Here is a 14,660-nt window from a genome sequence, read left to right as displayed (position 1 = left end):
TGCTTGTGATGTTAAGTGACATGGCATTAGTAGTTTCACCATTCTGTACATGCGCATTGCTTACCATGGACAGTGATTGTTTCCTATCTTCGTTGGCCTTATAGCTGTAATCGTGAAGACATGTGGGATGACGTAACTTGCATACGTCACATGTGTGGCGACGACGACATTCTTTGGCGCAGTGACCTGGTTTTATACAACCATAACAAAGTTTATTATCTTTGACATATGCTCTTCTGTCTTTCAGAGACTTTTGCATGAATTCTGGGCACTTACAAAGTGGATGATTGTCATCTTGACACAACATGCATGGTGTTTTTAACTGTCCCTTTGCTTTTGTCTGTTTATCATTGTTTAAAGCTGTTTGAGTTTTAAAGACAGTTGCTTTGTTTCTTTTGGTTTCCTTTTGAGACTCACGTAAATGCAGAGCTTGAAAGGAAGTAATAGGATTACACATAATCTCTGCTTCCGTTGACATGAATTTTACAAAGTCTTTAAAGGTTGGAAATTTTTTGCTATCCATAAGGGATATTGTGACCTGGCGGTTCCACCTGGAGGCTGCCCAGTCAGGAAGTTTCTGTACCAGCTTTTGGTTCTCTTCACAGTCATTTAATATTTCCAGGCCTTTAACATGAGGTATGGCTTGCAGACAGGCATTTAAGAAGTCTGAAAATGCTCTCAGACCTTCTGCATCTTTGGACTGTATTCTAGGCCACTTTGATAGCTTCTCCCGGAATGCTCTTTGAATGATAAAGGGCTGCCCGTATCTTTGGTTAAGCTTGTTCCAAGCATCTTTGTAGGATTCCTCATCATTTCGATAAAAGGTGCCTTCAAGACATCTGTGTGCTGAGCCACTCACGTACCTTTTCAAATAATAAAGTTTGTCAGCTGCAGAGATGCCCTTTCTATCTATAAGTGACATAAATGAGGCTTTCCAGTTCACAAACTGAATTGGGTCTCCGTTGAAGACTGTAGGTTCAGGTATGGGTAACCTGTTGATGGCAATGCTGTCCTGAACTGCTTGAGCAAGGAGAGCCACTTCACTGAGATTTGTTGACTGAACAACATTGTATTGTGGATGTGTTGTAGAAGAGATTTCGTTTCTCTCACTTTCATGTTCATTTTGTATCAAGTTCAATTGACCTTTCGCTTCTTGTTTTATTACTTCATCATATGATTTTACTCTGGCACGTGCAACTTCTAAGTCCTTTTCTAACTGCAGCCGTTCTAATTCAAACTTTTGAATTTCTAGCTCTTTTTTGAGTTGCTCTTCTAGAGTTTTTATTTTCTCCCTTTGCTGTCTTTCTGAATGCATCATCTTGTATGCAGCCTCTTTTGCAGCAAGCTCTGCCACAGCATCTGCTCGTTTGCTTGTTGCACCAGAAGATTTAGAATAGCTGCTGACACTTGCTTGTGAAGCATTAGAATCGTATATAGAGCGAACACAGCTATGAGCTGAAAGTTCACGTAGACGGCTCCTTATTCCCTTTCTGCATCAAACTCATCATCTGCCATGGTTAATCTTTCTAACACAATTTTGACAATGTCATTGGTCACAGCTTCACATGCATCAACTTTACGTCTTAAATCAGACACAGGTGTTATATGTTCCCTTATTTCACTAAAGATTTTCATAATACAGTTCATTTTATTTTCCAGAGAATCAGCAATTTCAGTGAGCTGCTTATCAGATATGTTTGATTTTAACTCATGTCTCGCCTTACGAACATCTATTTTCCATTGTTCATACAAAGTATTTAGCCTTTTTTCTTTCTTACAACATTCATCTTTCTGGTAAGCAAGCATTTTTTCTGTAATAATATGTGGACGTTCTGACCGTCTAGGTAGTTCTTCCCTTTCTTGTACATAACACTGTAGTTCAGATATATTTTTATCTTTAAGTTTCACTGCTCCGTTCATATTATTTTCCCTTTTACCTTCTATTTCTGTATGAGACAGGCTTTCATATTCTTGATATTCAGTGTCCATCTCCATAGTGAACTCTTTTACAATGTCCTAGCACCTTAGACCATCATGCTGATTCCAATATGCTGCAGTCCCTTAAATATTGCCACCTTAAGCAACCATGTGCAGCAGGTATTTGAACCAACGAAGGTGAAGCTCTTACTGTAGCAGACCCCGTCTGAATGATGGCTAAAACTTTACTGATGATTTTTAAAAGCTTTATTGTAAACTTTCCTTTAACTCCAAAAATTCACCTTAAGAGCTAAACAAAATACAAATAATATGCATTAATGACTTATCCCTAAATTATCTATCTTTTGCATATTACTAATACAAAGTAAAAAATATACAGACCTTATGCCTTTTCAGGGGTTTGCTAAACAACCTTGTATATGAGGATGGACTCTGATAACTCTTGTTGATATGCTGGCTCTCTTGTATTACAGTTATGACCAGTATGACTGTTATGACCAGTATATCCCAAGACCATTTCCTTCTGAGTAACAGTCCTACCCCAAACACATTCCCCCTGCAACATGGACAGTATAAACCTTATCCACATTTAAAACTTGCAAAAACTATGAGAATATGAATACAACAAATTATAACATAAATGACAGAGTTAAGTCTGTTACAGCCAGCACTTCCCACGGGGGGGAGCACCGGCACGGGAGGTTGTCTAAGCGCATCACACGGACGTTCACCGGCAGCGGCGATGCGCCGTTGCCGGTGAACTTGCGCACGATGCATTCTAACCCCCCTGACTTACCAGGGCAGACTCCCGGGTGTCTTGCAGGGCCGGCGGAAGACATCTACGCAATACGCGTATACAACTTCCGGTGCCGGCACTTCCGCTGAGTGCCGGTACCGGGAGTTGTATACACTATGTGCATAGATGTCCCCCTCCGGCCCCGTAAGACACCCGGGAGTCTGCTCTGGTAAGTCGGGGGGGGGGGAGGACAGAGTGGCAGCATATCGCGGGGAGGACAGAGTGGCAGCGTATCTCGAGGGGGGTGGGACAGAGTGGCAGCGTATCTCGAGGGTGGGGAGGACAGAGTGGCAGCATATCTCGGGGGGGGGGGGACAGAGTGGCAGCGTATCTCGGGGAGGGGGGGAGGACAGAGTGGCAGCGTATCTCGGGGAGGGGGGGAGGACAGAGTGGCAGCGTATCTCGGGGGGGAGAGGACAGAGTGGCAGGATGTTTTTTGGTGCTTTTTTTAAAGAAAAAAACTTTTTCTTTAAAAAAGCACCAAACTTTTAGGGTGCGGCCTATATCCGAGCCAATACGGTATTAGCAGTTGTACTGCAGTTATCAGGTGAGCCACAGGAACTCTGGAAGGCACCTGTGCAGGGCAATTAGACCTGTGTGCCTCTAATTGCAGATTAGCTTTGCTCTTGGGAGCCATCTGCTCTAAACTAGTTGGAAGACACAAGAGACCTCTGTGCCTTTGTCACAGGATGACCTGAAGACATGTGACTATGGCAGGGCAGATACAAATTAGGAGACTGGCAGACAGCAGGAGACTATGACAGGAAGCACCAGGAGCACATCTTTGATCAGCACGACAGGCACTAGGGAGAATAGCAGAGATGTAATCATGGTAAGGCTAACTAAGGTCATACATGGAGGGAACCAGGGCATGGTACAAGGATAAGACAAATACATACCCCAAGTCCCAGTCAAGATCAAATACCAGGCAATCAAGGATCCAAAACAAGGTACTGAGAAAGTGAGCAGAACACAAAAGCCAAAGTCCAAAGCAAAGAGTAAGGAATCAGACACAAACAAATCAGGGTCAATAGGGGAAGATGACAGAAACCTGGATATATAAGGGCCTTTTGCAGGAGACGTGGGGATACTGAGATTGCGGTACCCACAGAGCCTCCTAGTGTTGACAATGGTAAGTGCATCAACTCCTCAGCTTCAGGTTGCTGGTTTGAGCCCTGAGGTTCCTAGCATATACTGTATTCAGTATGTTCTATAATAATGTAAATTATAAGTACATTAATAACTGCAAGAAAGCACATCTAAAAAAGTAATAAGGGGGGCATTGAAGCCGATAACATTAAATAACTTTTCTATTCTTCATTCTGACAAATCCCTAAATATGCATTTATTTTCATCTTTTATTTATATAATGGAAACAATTTAGCAACACTTCTTACAATACACATAATCAAGGGTATGACAAAACTAGAATTCATAGACTAAGAACAATTAATTAATTTGCCCACTTCCACATCCGCCAGCTATACTCCTTAGAGGAGATGTGATACCTCCAGTCAGTGCCAGACCCAGCTTGGCAAATGCTGCAGGAGGGTTTGCTCAGATGTGTGGAAAGTGTTCCCATTTATTTTATTGACATTGCTTTCCTACGCTGCAGCTTCTACCTCGGGTAAGTTCAAAGTATTTAAATATCCATTCTTCTTTATTGGGGTGTCAGAGACAGTAAAATGTCTTTATGCCTGTATGGTGGATATTTGTGAATTACTAACAGTAAAATGTTAAATATACGATTTATGAAGTTAATCTTTAACTAATGCCCTAAGAGGGTTTATTCACTAATATGGAGTTTACAGGAGAATTTCAGTTCTTGGTATTCATGATGATGAGCCACCCGAGTCAATTTTTTCCACAAGAAGAGCTTGGTCGGGCCTAGATAATGCTTAGTTAAATAACTTAGTTAAAGTCACCTCAATGATGCATTTTAAGTTTCCATGGTCTTGAAAAAGTAACGCTTGCCCTCAAGGCTTTAGTATTATTATATAAATGTCAACACCCTTGTTCCTCTATTCTTAATTGAAAAATTCCAATAAAAGTTCCAATAATTACTTAATCTTCAATCATCAAATCCCATCCGAGGATGAGGCATACTGCACTCTATTTCACTCTATTGGTGAAATAATTGCATTTATATAATATAAAACAGTAACCAAGGGAGAAAAGAGGGGAAATGTCCTGGTAAAATACTGTTTATTAAAGTGATTACTGAAAAACAAATATAAAGTGCCTACTCACATATAAGCAGCTATCTATAGCATTAGAATAAGATGCGGGTTGCAGGCTCCTTTGAAGTGCCAATATACAAGTGCCAGCAAAATACTTTTTGATCACATGTGAACTTTGTCATTATATTCTTACTTGAGTTAAGTCTAATACAGTGTTAAACTGGTTAATGTCTCAGACATTGCCCTATGGACTTATTAATATAGAAAAAGCCTAGTGTCAGCTTATCTGTGACTTTTAAACCCTTTATCATAATCACTGTGATTATGATAAAGGGTTTCTGCCACAAAGTATATAAACCTAGATAAAGAGGTCTCTCTCTATGCAGTCTTTTCTCCCTATCATTTCATATTTTTGCTCCCAACCCATCACATCACATCATGCCGGCTGATTACAATGGAACCTGGGTCATGGAGAAGAATGAAAACTTTGAAGGCTACATGAAAGCATTAGGTACTACATAATACAATGCATTTTGTTGCATAATTCTATTGGGGTGTATATTAGACCAATATGAAATACTGTAGTGTTAAATATAAAAAAAAATCTTACTGTGGACAGACTAGTGACCAATAATTCTTAATTCTATAGAGGCTAGGGGAATAAACGAAGAAGAGTGTCTATTTATAACCTCAGTGTAACACTCCAATAGATCTCGCTGTTTGAACTACCACAGACGGTTTCTAACTGTATTGATGAGCAATAATGCTGTAAATTTTAGACCTAAAGCTAGTGTATTCGTGCCCAGTTTACAAAATCTGTTTTTTTAGTGTTATTGTATCAACCATTTAAAGATGGCAGTTATAAAATAATGTAGTACCCCATTTGTTTCAAAATAATCATAGAGGGCAGTTATACAAGAATTCTCTTTAAGTGGGAAAATATCATGAAAAAGTCATGAATTAACTTTGGAATTTACCAATAAGCACTTGTCAACATGATGTATAGCAAAGGAGTATTTTGATGAATGTTTGTACTGCAAATATCTACTTTACTGCATATGATAGCTAAGACGTCCCTTCAGATTTTTGTGGTGTCCTCCTTGCAAAAGCATTGATTGATTCTGCAGAATATGCCTTAAGGTATTTTAATATGCATTCTTTTTATTGGGTCTGCCAGGGACAATACGCTATCCATTTAAACAATGGCTTTCCATCCAAACAATGGATTCTCACAAAGAGCACAGAGAGTTACTATCTACCAACATGTCTTCCATTTGTCTCCACAATACCGGTATTTTTCTTTTTTTCAGACATTGATTTTGCTACACGGAAAATAGCTAATCACCTGACCCAGACCAAGGAACTTATCCAAGATGGAGACAGCTTCAAAACCAAGACTTTGAGCACATTCAGGAATTATGAGGTCAACTTCACTGTGGGAGTAGAATTTGAGGAGAAGACAAAGGGACTGGATGATCGTTTAGTGCAGGTAAATTCAGTACAAGATTTATAGTCAAAGGGACAAGGTTAGAGTGCTAATATAATATAATATGCAACATAATTTGGCATTGTATTCCTGCATGCACATGCTTGTTAACATTGGGCAGAAGATCAGGGAAGAGACCACTTCCAACTCACAGGCCTATGCAGCTGGTTAGGTAGGATTAGCCCTTAACAATAACTGCCATACAGAAAGAAATTCCATCAAAGACACTAATGAAGTCAACTACTTGGTTTCATAAATATATCGATATTATGGGTTTACAGGCAATGCAGCGTAGGTACCACTGTCACACAGGAGGTGTGCTCCTACATCCCTACCCTGGATACTAATACATTGTTTTAAGGTAGTTGTTCCCCTGGGGAACATGGGTGGTTTTAATTATAGGGGCCATAGGGAAAAAGTGATTTTTTTTGTAAATAAATCTGTGTTAAGAGGGGATGGGCTTTGGTAACATAGAGAGCACCTTGGGGGATTAACAGACAACAGACCATGCACATCATGAGTGAAACACCAGAGAATACCCACAAACAATATAATCTGTGGGTTCCAAACAAATGGATAAAAACAGTACTTTAGTGTTTGTGATATCTACCTTTATTCTATCTATTATTTATTCTATAAGTAAGTGACTTGAAAATAAAACATCAGAATGGAAAAAAGGAGACATTCTACAGTGAGGGGACAATTGCACATACATAAGAGTCCAACATATAACAAGTGAATCTTCCTGGCAGAATTGGAGATATACAATGCTTAATAAAACACAACTTGCTTACATGTCTATTCGGGGATTTATTCCTTTGCATATTATATGTACCTGTAAAACAGACTAAAGGTTCTATGATATTGGTCAAACAATCCTCATTGTCCTCTGACTGTGTAACTGACCTCATCTTAGAGCAGGGCTGTCCAACCTGCGGCCCTCCAGCTGCAGCAGGGCTACATATCCCATACTCCTCTGCCAGGCCCTAGCTGAAACAGCATTATGGGAGATGTAGTCCTGTAGCAGCTGGAGGGCCGGAGGTTGGACACCCCTGTCTTCGAGGGAGGAATCCTATCATAGACTGATTATGGATGTATGTGAGTAAGTGTTTAATGATAAGGTGTGTTTTCTGTTGTAGACCTTGGTGACTTGGGATGGAGACAAACTCGTCTGTGTTCAGAAAGGGGAGAAGAAGAATCGAGGCTGGAAGCATTGGATTGAGGGCGACAAACTCTATCTGGTAAGGGGAGCCTTGCAAATTGTGTTTTCTGAAGGGTTCAAGCAACAAATCATACAAAGTCCTTTGGACTTTTCAATTATTGTCTAAAATATGCATACATATAAAACACTTTGCATTACCTGTAAATACCTACAAAGTATGTATTTGAAAGCAGCTTATTTTAAGAACTGACAGAGTTTTCATTATCTCCTTGCTTGATAATAAAGAGTTTAGGAATATGACAGTCAACAGTCAAGATTAGGATGCTTGAGGCATATGTGACATAAAGGTTTGGAGTATTGGAACATTCACCCTGTTTTGCTCAGTTCTGTTTAAGGGAAGGAGTTGCTAGAATACAAGAGTTTTTTCACCAGTAAATAAAAGTGTGCAGAGATATGTGAATACATCTAAAATTAGTTTTAGGCCACCTAATTACCATGCACATTGTAATTAAAATTGCAAATGCATTAGTTACCCACCTGAACTAAAGGGAACAGGACTTTGCCCTTATAGATTAGATCCTTAAATTGTCTGCAGTATAACTGTCTCTGGGCCATTTAAACAAAACATGTTCTAACACATTTTGGGGGGAAATTACAGCAAGAGGGGTAATAATGTAATTTATTGTTCTAGGAATTAACATGTGAAGATCAGGTTTGCCTCCAAGTTTTTAAGAAGAAAAACTAAACTATGCACCAGAATCCATGCGCCTGCACCGACCCAGAATGTTATTTTGCTTTGTAAAGAGCGGACACACCTGATACATTTCTATGTATATTTCCTTCATTACATACAATAAATTTTATTAACAAAAACATAAAAAATGTGAGTTATGCAAGAAAAACATATTCAAAGGTATCCAAAGTCTATTTGACAACCGTTCATTGAGAAAGCATTAACATAAGTTCTGTATCTTGTGTTTTTAAAATGGTTCAGCAGTTTTCAAGATAATTAAGTAATGTATTTACATTAATATAATATAATGCCTTCTTCATATTGATTTATCATACGAAAGCAGATTTCTTTTTCTGTTTCCTTACTGGGTTAACCAAATTCAGGCAGCAGATATGATGTCATTTTTGATCCTCATGTGAGGGGGAAAAAAAGGTCTCCTTTACACTATATCATCAGTAATTGCAGCCCTTGAACACAGAGTTTCTTACACCCAAAGATATGCACCCTTAAGCAACACTGTACCCCAAAATATATCAAATCAACCATATTCAGCAAAAGGAACGATTTTTCAAGGGGAAAAATACCAGAAACTTAAAAGCAGAGGGGTGTAGAAGTAGTGGCTGGTTTGGACAGAGCTCATGACCTGACAACAGGTCAAAGCATATGTGATCTGGTAGCTCAAGATGTAGCCATATTTATTTTATGCAAGGTAAGGAGCTGGTCGGTGAGGGAAGAGGCAAATGTTAAAGGACAACAATAAAATGTAAAGGGGTCTTTCAACTATCATATACATTATGCATTTTGTATTGTTGTTGAAAGCAGTGATTAAAACATTTTAGGCCATAGAGACATCACAACAACACAGTAGAGCACTGCATCGGGCAGAGGGCGGTCACACAATATACCTGCGGGTCCCTGTAATCCCGCACACTTCTGCAAGGCTGCCTTTGCGTTGCTCGCGCACACAACGTTGTGCCGCTCAGGGGAAGCAGGAACCCAGCTAAGTCACGTGAAATTACATCACCTCACATGATCCAGAGGCCTGGTGCTATTAAACCCTTCATGCCCTCCACACAGTCACGGCTTGGCTAGTAGTCCTGACCGTGACACACACAGCAGCTCTTGTTCTGCCCAGGGAAGCAGGAACCCAGCGGAGTCATGTGAATTTACGCAACGTCACATGACCCTGCTCCGTTCCTGCTTCCCCTGGGCAGGACAAGAGAAATTGTTTGCACAGAGTGTGAGCAACGCAGAGGGAAGCAGTTGCCCCTGTAGAAGCCTGCCAGCGGCACTGAAAGATCTGCAGTTCATATAAGGGGGTGGGGGAGGGTGTATTAACAAGTATGCGTGATTCCGGGAATACGTGAGTATCTGTGAATGAGAATGTTTGCAGGATTGGACACATGTTGCAGAAATGGGCAGGAGTGGAACACACGTTGCGGGAGTGGGCGGTAATGGTCAGGAATTCAGTGGGATTACACTCCACAATGCTCTCTTATTAGACAACAATTATCGTTACCTGTCCCAAATACACTCACTGGCCACTTTATTAGGAACACCTTGCTAGTATCAGATTGGACCCTGTTTTGCCTTCAAAACTTCCCTCCTTCTTCGTGGCATACTTTCTACAAGGTGCTGGAAACATTCCTCAGAGATTTTGGTCCATATGGACATGATGGCACCATGCACTTGCTGCAGATTTGTTGGCTGCACATCCATGATGCGAATCTCCTGTTCCATCACATTCCAAAGGTGCTCTATTGGTTTGAGATCTGGTAACTGTGGAGGCCAATGGCAGGGGAGGGCTGGCGGCCTAATGCCTGGGGGCAAATCTAGTCAAGTGGCCCATTGCGCCACAAAATCAGCCCACCATCTTTTCCTGATTTTCTCATATTCGTACTCCGATGTTCGCACTCTGTGCAAACGTCTCTTGTCCCACCCAGGGAAAGCATGAACGGAGCAGGGTCATGTGACGTGACGTAAATTCACATGACTCCGCTGGGTTCCTGATTCCCTGGGCAGAACAAGAGCTGCTGTGTGTGTCACGGTCAGGACTACTTGTCAAGCCGTGACTGTGTGGAGGGCGTGGGCATGAGGGGGTTAATAGCATCAGGCCTCTGGATTTACTAACTTCACCCCTTAACAAGGCATAAGTTATATCAAATGAACCCCCAAATCCTGTCTGTATCCCCCCAGGTAGTCTGCCACCACTCACGATTTTGATACCGGACTCGGGAGATATCCGGATTAAAATATCTATCTCTATATATGTGTATATCAACCCACCCCAGGCAAACAACATATATATGTCCAATCTAGTCCAATCCGTAACCTTGTTACTACCAGAGAAAGCACTGGGTGCTAATTCCAACTCTGCATGCCAGAAGGCAAACAGCCACCACAAAATAAAATCCCTCTCAATAAAAGGACCGCATCAGTGGCGGTCTACAACAATGATGCATGGAAAGAAAAAACAATGGCAACTATTGCCACTTTAAATTACCCTCAAACTTTTTACCCCTTAAATAGAGAAGTGATACACTTAATGTTCACAGCAATATAACTTTTTAACACTGTTCAGAGAATGAATGCAACACAAGATACATTGTACATAATTATGTACAAGTTCACTTAATACTGACGCTATATACGGTATTTGCTCGATTATAAGCCAAAGTTTTCATTAGAGCAAATGCTCTGAAAAATACCCCTCGTCTTAAAATCGAGGTCGTCTTCTAATCAGACCTCAAATAGAGGTCTGACTATGAGACTAAGATCCAGATCCCCTGCAGCGCTGCAGGGGACCTGGATCCTCCTGTCTGGTAACCTCAGCTGCTGCTGGCATTCCACCGGGCGTCTATCACCGAGCGCCAGAGAAAGTGCGCAGTGTGCAGGTTGTCTATGCGCATCGCGCACCTTCCGCAACTGCCAGAGAGGAGAATTCCCCGCAGTGCTGCGGGGAATTCTCCTCTCTGGCAGCCGGCGAACATCTGCTCGATGGACGCAGAAAACCCCCGCTACTGCTGGCACTTCCGCCATAGCTTCTATGACACAGCACCGGCGTGACATGATCTTCCGGTGCTCGATCATAGAAGTTCTGGCGGACTCCAACAGCTGCCCCCACCAGATACCAGGGAGTCAGAAGCACTGGTAAGTCGGGGGGGGGGGGTGTTGTATGGGTGCATAAGGCTTTTCTGGAGGCAGAGTGCCCCATGATATGCCTTTTTTTTTCTTGCTATCTACATGTTGTGAGGAGGGGAACCACTGAAGTCTTTCAGGATATGTAAGAGAAGCACTTGCTGCAGAGACCTCTGACACTTGACATGTTTCAAATCCTCATTAATTTAAAACTAACCAAAAGGAAAAACTTTTAATGATGAAACTCAAACTTAAACTCAAACAAACTTAAAAACAATAGAATTTGATGTTAGATAAGAACCATTCGTCCATCTAGCCTGCCCATTTTTTCTGATGTAGAGACTCAAACCTTAATGAGTCATTGATCTTGCCTTACATGCTGAATTCTCTCACTGTTTCAGCCGCTGTCACTTCAACTGGGAAGCTGTTCCATTTATCTACAACCCTTTTAGTAAAGTAAAACTTTCTTAAATATAACTTAATTTAACTTGTCACATTATCACAACTAATAAATTACACTTGCTCTTCCTGTTACTTATTGTATCTGTATGTCTTCTATTATCAACTTAATTGTAAGCCCTACTGGACAGGGACCACCTATCCTAATCTATATGTTAAATTTGCAACTCCTTTCAGGTTGACTGTATATGTCCTGAGTATACCCAACCTCCTATAATCAATTTGGTGAGACACTGAAAACTTAAAATGCAGTTATGACGCGTTCTTTTTTTAGCTATAGAGTCCCGCCAGGGTTTATTGATAATGAGCATATCTGGAGCAAAGTTAGAAGCAGTGGTATCTCATTAGCAACCAATGGAATAGTCCAATCATTAGGAAACTGGTCATTATAAATATCACCTTAACATCACTCTTTAAAACTAAGTCAGGTGTTATTTGTCCATCACTGGGATGTAGGCGGATTTACAATAAGGCAAAGTAGACATATCTAAGGCATGGTATGGTTAAGTGTTTCCTCACCAAGAATTCATTTGTTAGTGAATTACAGCAACACTGTGGATTTTTGGTAGAGCCACATAAGTGAGGTTCTTTCATCTATGTAGCACAGAATTGTTCTTATGGTCAATGCAGATCTGTAATTGTGGTTAGTGTGGGCACCATAGATGCTTTAAAGCACATTTGGCATGCTGAAGAAGCACTAAAAAGCTGAATGGTGAGTCTCCCCCGGGTAAAGAGACTAATCTGAGGCTCTAACGGAGTTCTCCTGTAGTTGAGGTAATTATGAGTAAGGGAAATCAGTATGAGAAAGGGGAGAGAGAGTGTCTGTGAGTGTGTTTTGAAAGTGCTTGTATGTTAGGGAAAGTAAGTGTGTGCATGCAAGGGTAAGGCCACAATATCTATGTTTAAGAGCAAGTGTGAATATGCGTATGTATGTGTGTTTATGGGCATTCATTTGTAAGAGTAGTGTATATGTGTGTATTGTGACAGTATATCCATTACTGCTCCTGTTTTTGGCTTAAAGGGTATAGAACAGTGATGGCGAACATTTATGGCCCGAGTGCCCAATTTTCAGCATGAAACCAAGTTGTAGACCTTAAAGTGCCAACACCGCATATTAAACATGGAGAGGACGTTTTTTCGGTACAAAATTGTGTACACAACAGCGTGCATCAATTTGCCCATATATATTATGTCTGTTTGTTTTCTAAGCATAGAAATATAAAATGTGTCAGCAGATAATAACTATTTGCCCATCTATCTGCCCAAGCAGAAAAACACATGAAAAGAGAGTCTATTCGTGAAAAAGGATTTTATTAAATAACCTTAGCACTGAAATTATATCAGTGTATAAAAAGTAAATGGAGTCACTCACTCATTCACACAAACATTAATTCTCTCAAGCAATTCATCCACACATGAATTCATTCTTTCACACAGTTCACCCACACATTAATTCATACTGTCACTCATTCACACAATTCACCCACACATTAATTGATTTTCTCACTCATTCGCACAATTTATCCACACTAATTCATTCTCTCATTCATTCTCACTCTATCTACCACCTCCCCCTTTATAGTCCACTTACCCTGCTCAAGTACTGCAGTGGGAGTGTGAGGCCTCTGCCTCACTGCTGTGTCGTGGTGCTTCACTGATGAGTGCTGGAATATGACGTCAAATAGAATGGATCAGTACCTTTATAGATAAAGACTATGGAGTCTTCCGGGTTTGGTTAACTCTTACGAATACCTTGGCTAGGGTTTGCCCAAGCTTGCTATTCAGTATACTGTGTATTACTGGTGTGTGTGACCTGCACTAGATGCCTGTGTTATTCTCATGTTGTGCAGTTTCATGTCATTTTATTGTATTAACCCTTCAGGACCGGCGTTTGCGTACTGCGTCTTCCCTTGAAGACCGCAGTTTTTTAAAAATATTTTCATTCCGTGCTCGTGATTCGCTTCAAAGCGATCACATGCGCGGAACTGAGGGGGAGTGGCTGCTACGGATCGCTGGGGACAACAAGTGGTCAGTAGCAGCCGCCCCTCGTGATCCTAGCATTCATAGCGACGCTGGATCGCGCATCATCGATGACGTACCTGGTACGTCCCGGTCTGGGGGTGACCTATGACCAGGACGTACCAGGTACGTCCCGGACTTGAAGGGGTTAATATTCTACATATTTTTATTATGTTTCCTATTGCAAATTAAAAACCTTTCATATTATTTCTTTGTGAAAAATATAATGCTGTCATAAATCTGCTGGACGTACAAAAACAAAAGGTTAGGAGGGCCTTGCTTAAATATGATTTTATTTTTAAAAAAAGATGTGCGAACATGTATACAGATGACAGTAGTATTTGACAGTGCATCCAGTAAAATATTAACAAGGTATACAATATATTGTAAAGTAAGAAGAATTAAACTACTTCATCATTTTCTCTTTTCTTATAGGAATCGGATGCCTGGGAGATCCCAATCATTGATTGGTAGAGAAGACATCCATTCTCCAAAAATAAACATAATTAATAATAATAATCTAAATAAACACATATGAACCCCTTAAGGGCAGAGCTGTTTTTTGTATATTTTTGTACCTGTTTTGACAATGGCTGTTTAAACATTTCTGCTGTGCTCGTGTTTAATTTTCTTCTCTTTCATTTAGTGAACCTACACAATACAGTATATTGTTTGTTTGTTTTTCGGGACAAGAAGGGATTTCTTTAGATACCATTAGTTTGATCATATCATCTAATTTACTATTTAAA

General features: G+C 40.6%; 1 protein-coding gene across 2 annotated transcripts; it reads left to right on the top strand.

Moving 5' to 3' along the window:
- The first annotated feature begins 5,266 nt into the window (after window positions 1-5,266).
- Window positions 5,267-14,421, top strand: RBP2 (retinol binding protein 2). Of its 2 annotated transcripts, none has more exons than XM_053459274.1 (4): window positions 5,267-5,425; window positions 6,225-6,403; window positions 7,540-7,641; window positions 14,347-14,421. In XM_053459274.1, exons 1-4 carry the CDS (start codon window positions 5,353-5,355, stop codon window positions 14,383-14,385), a joined length of 393 nt encoding a protein of 130 aa, XP_053315249.1. In that variant the 5' UTR covers window positions 5,267-5,352; the 3' UTR covers window positions 14,386-14,421. The 2 variants fall into 2 exon arrangements, with proteins under 2 accessions (XP_053315249.1, XP_053315248.1); XM_053459273.1 differs by lacking the exon at window positions 14,347-14,421 and adding an exon at window positions 8,254-8,444.
- The last annotated feature ends 239 nt before the right edge of the window (window positions 14,422-14,660 follow it).

The sequence above is a fragment of the Spea bombifrons genome, chromosome 3 (genome assembly GCF_027358695.1).
Source record: "Spea bombifrons isolate aSpeBom1 chromosome 3, aSpeBom1.2.pri, whole genome shotgun sequence".
In the NCBI taxonomy this organism is placed as follows: domain Eukaryota; kingdom Metazoa; phylum Chordata; class Amphibia; order Anura; family Pelobatidae; genus Spea; species Spea bombifrons.
Note: the sequence above shows the minus strand (reverse complement) of the source record. Positions and strands in the feature narration are given on the sequence as shown.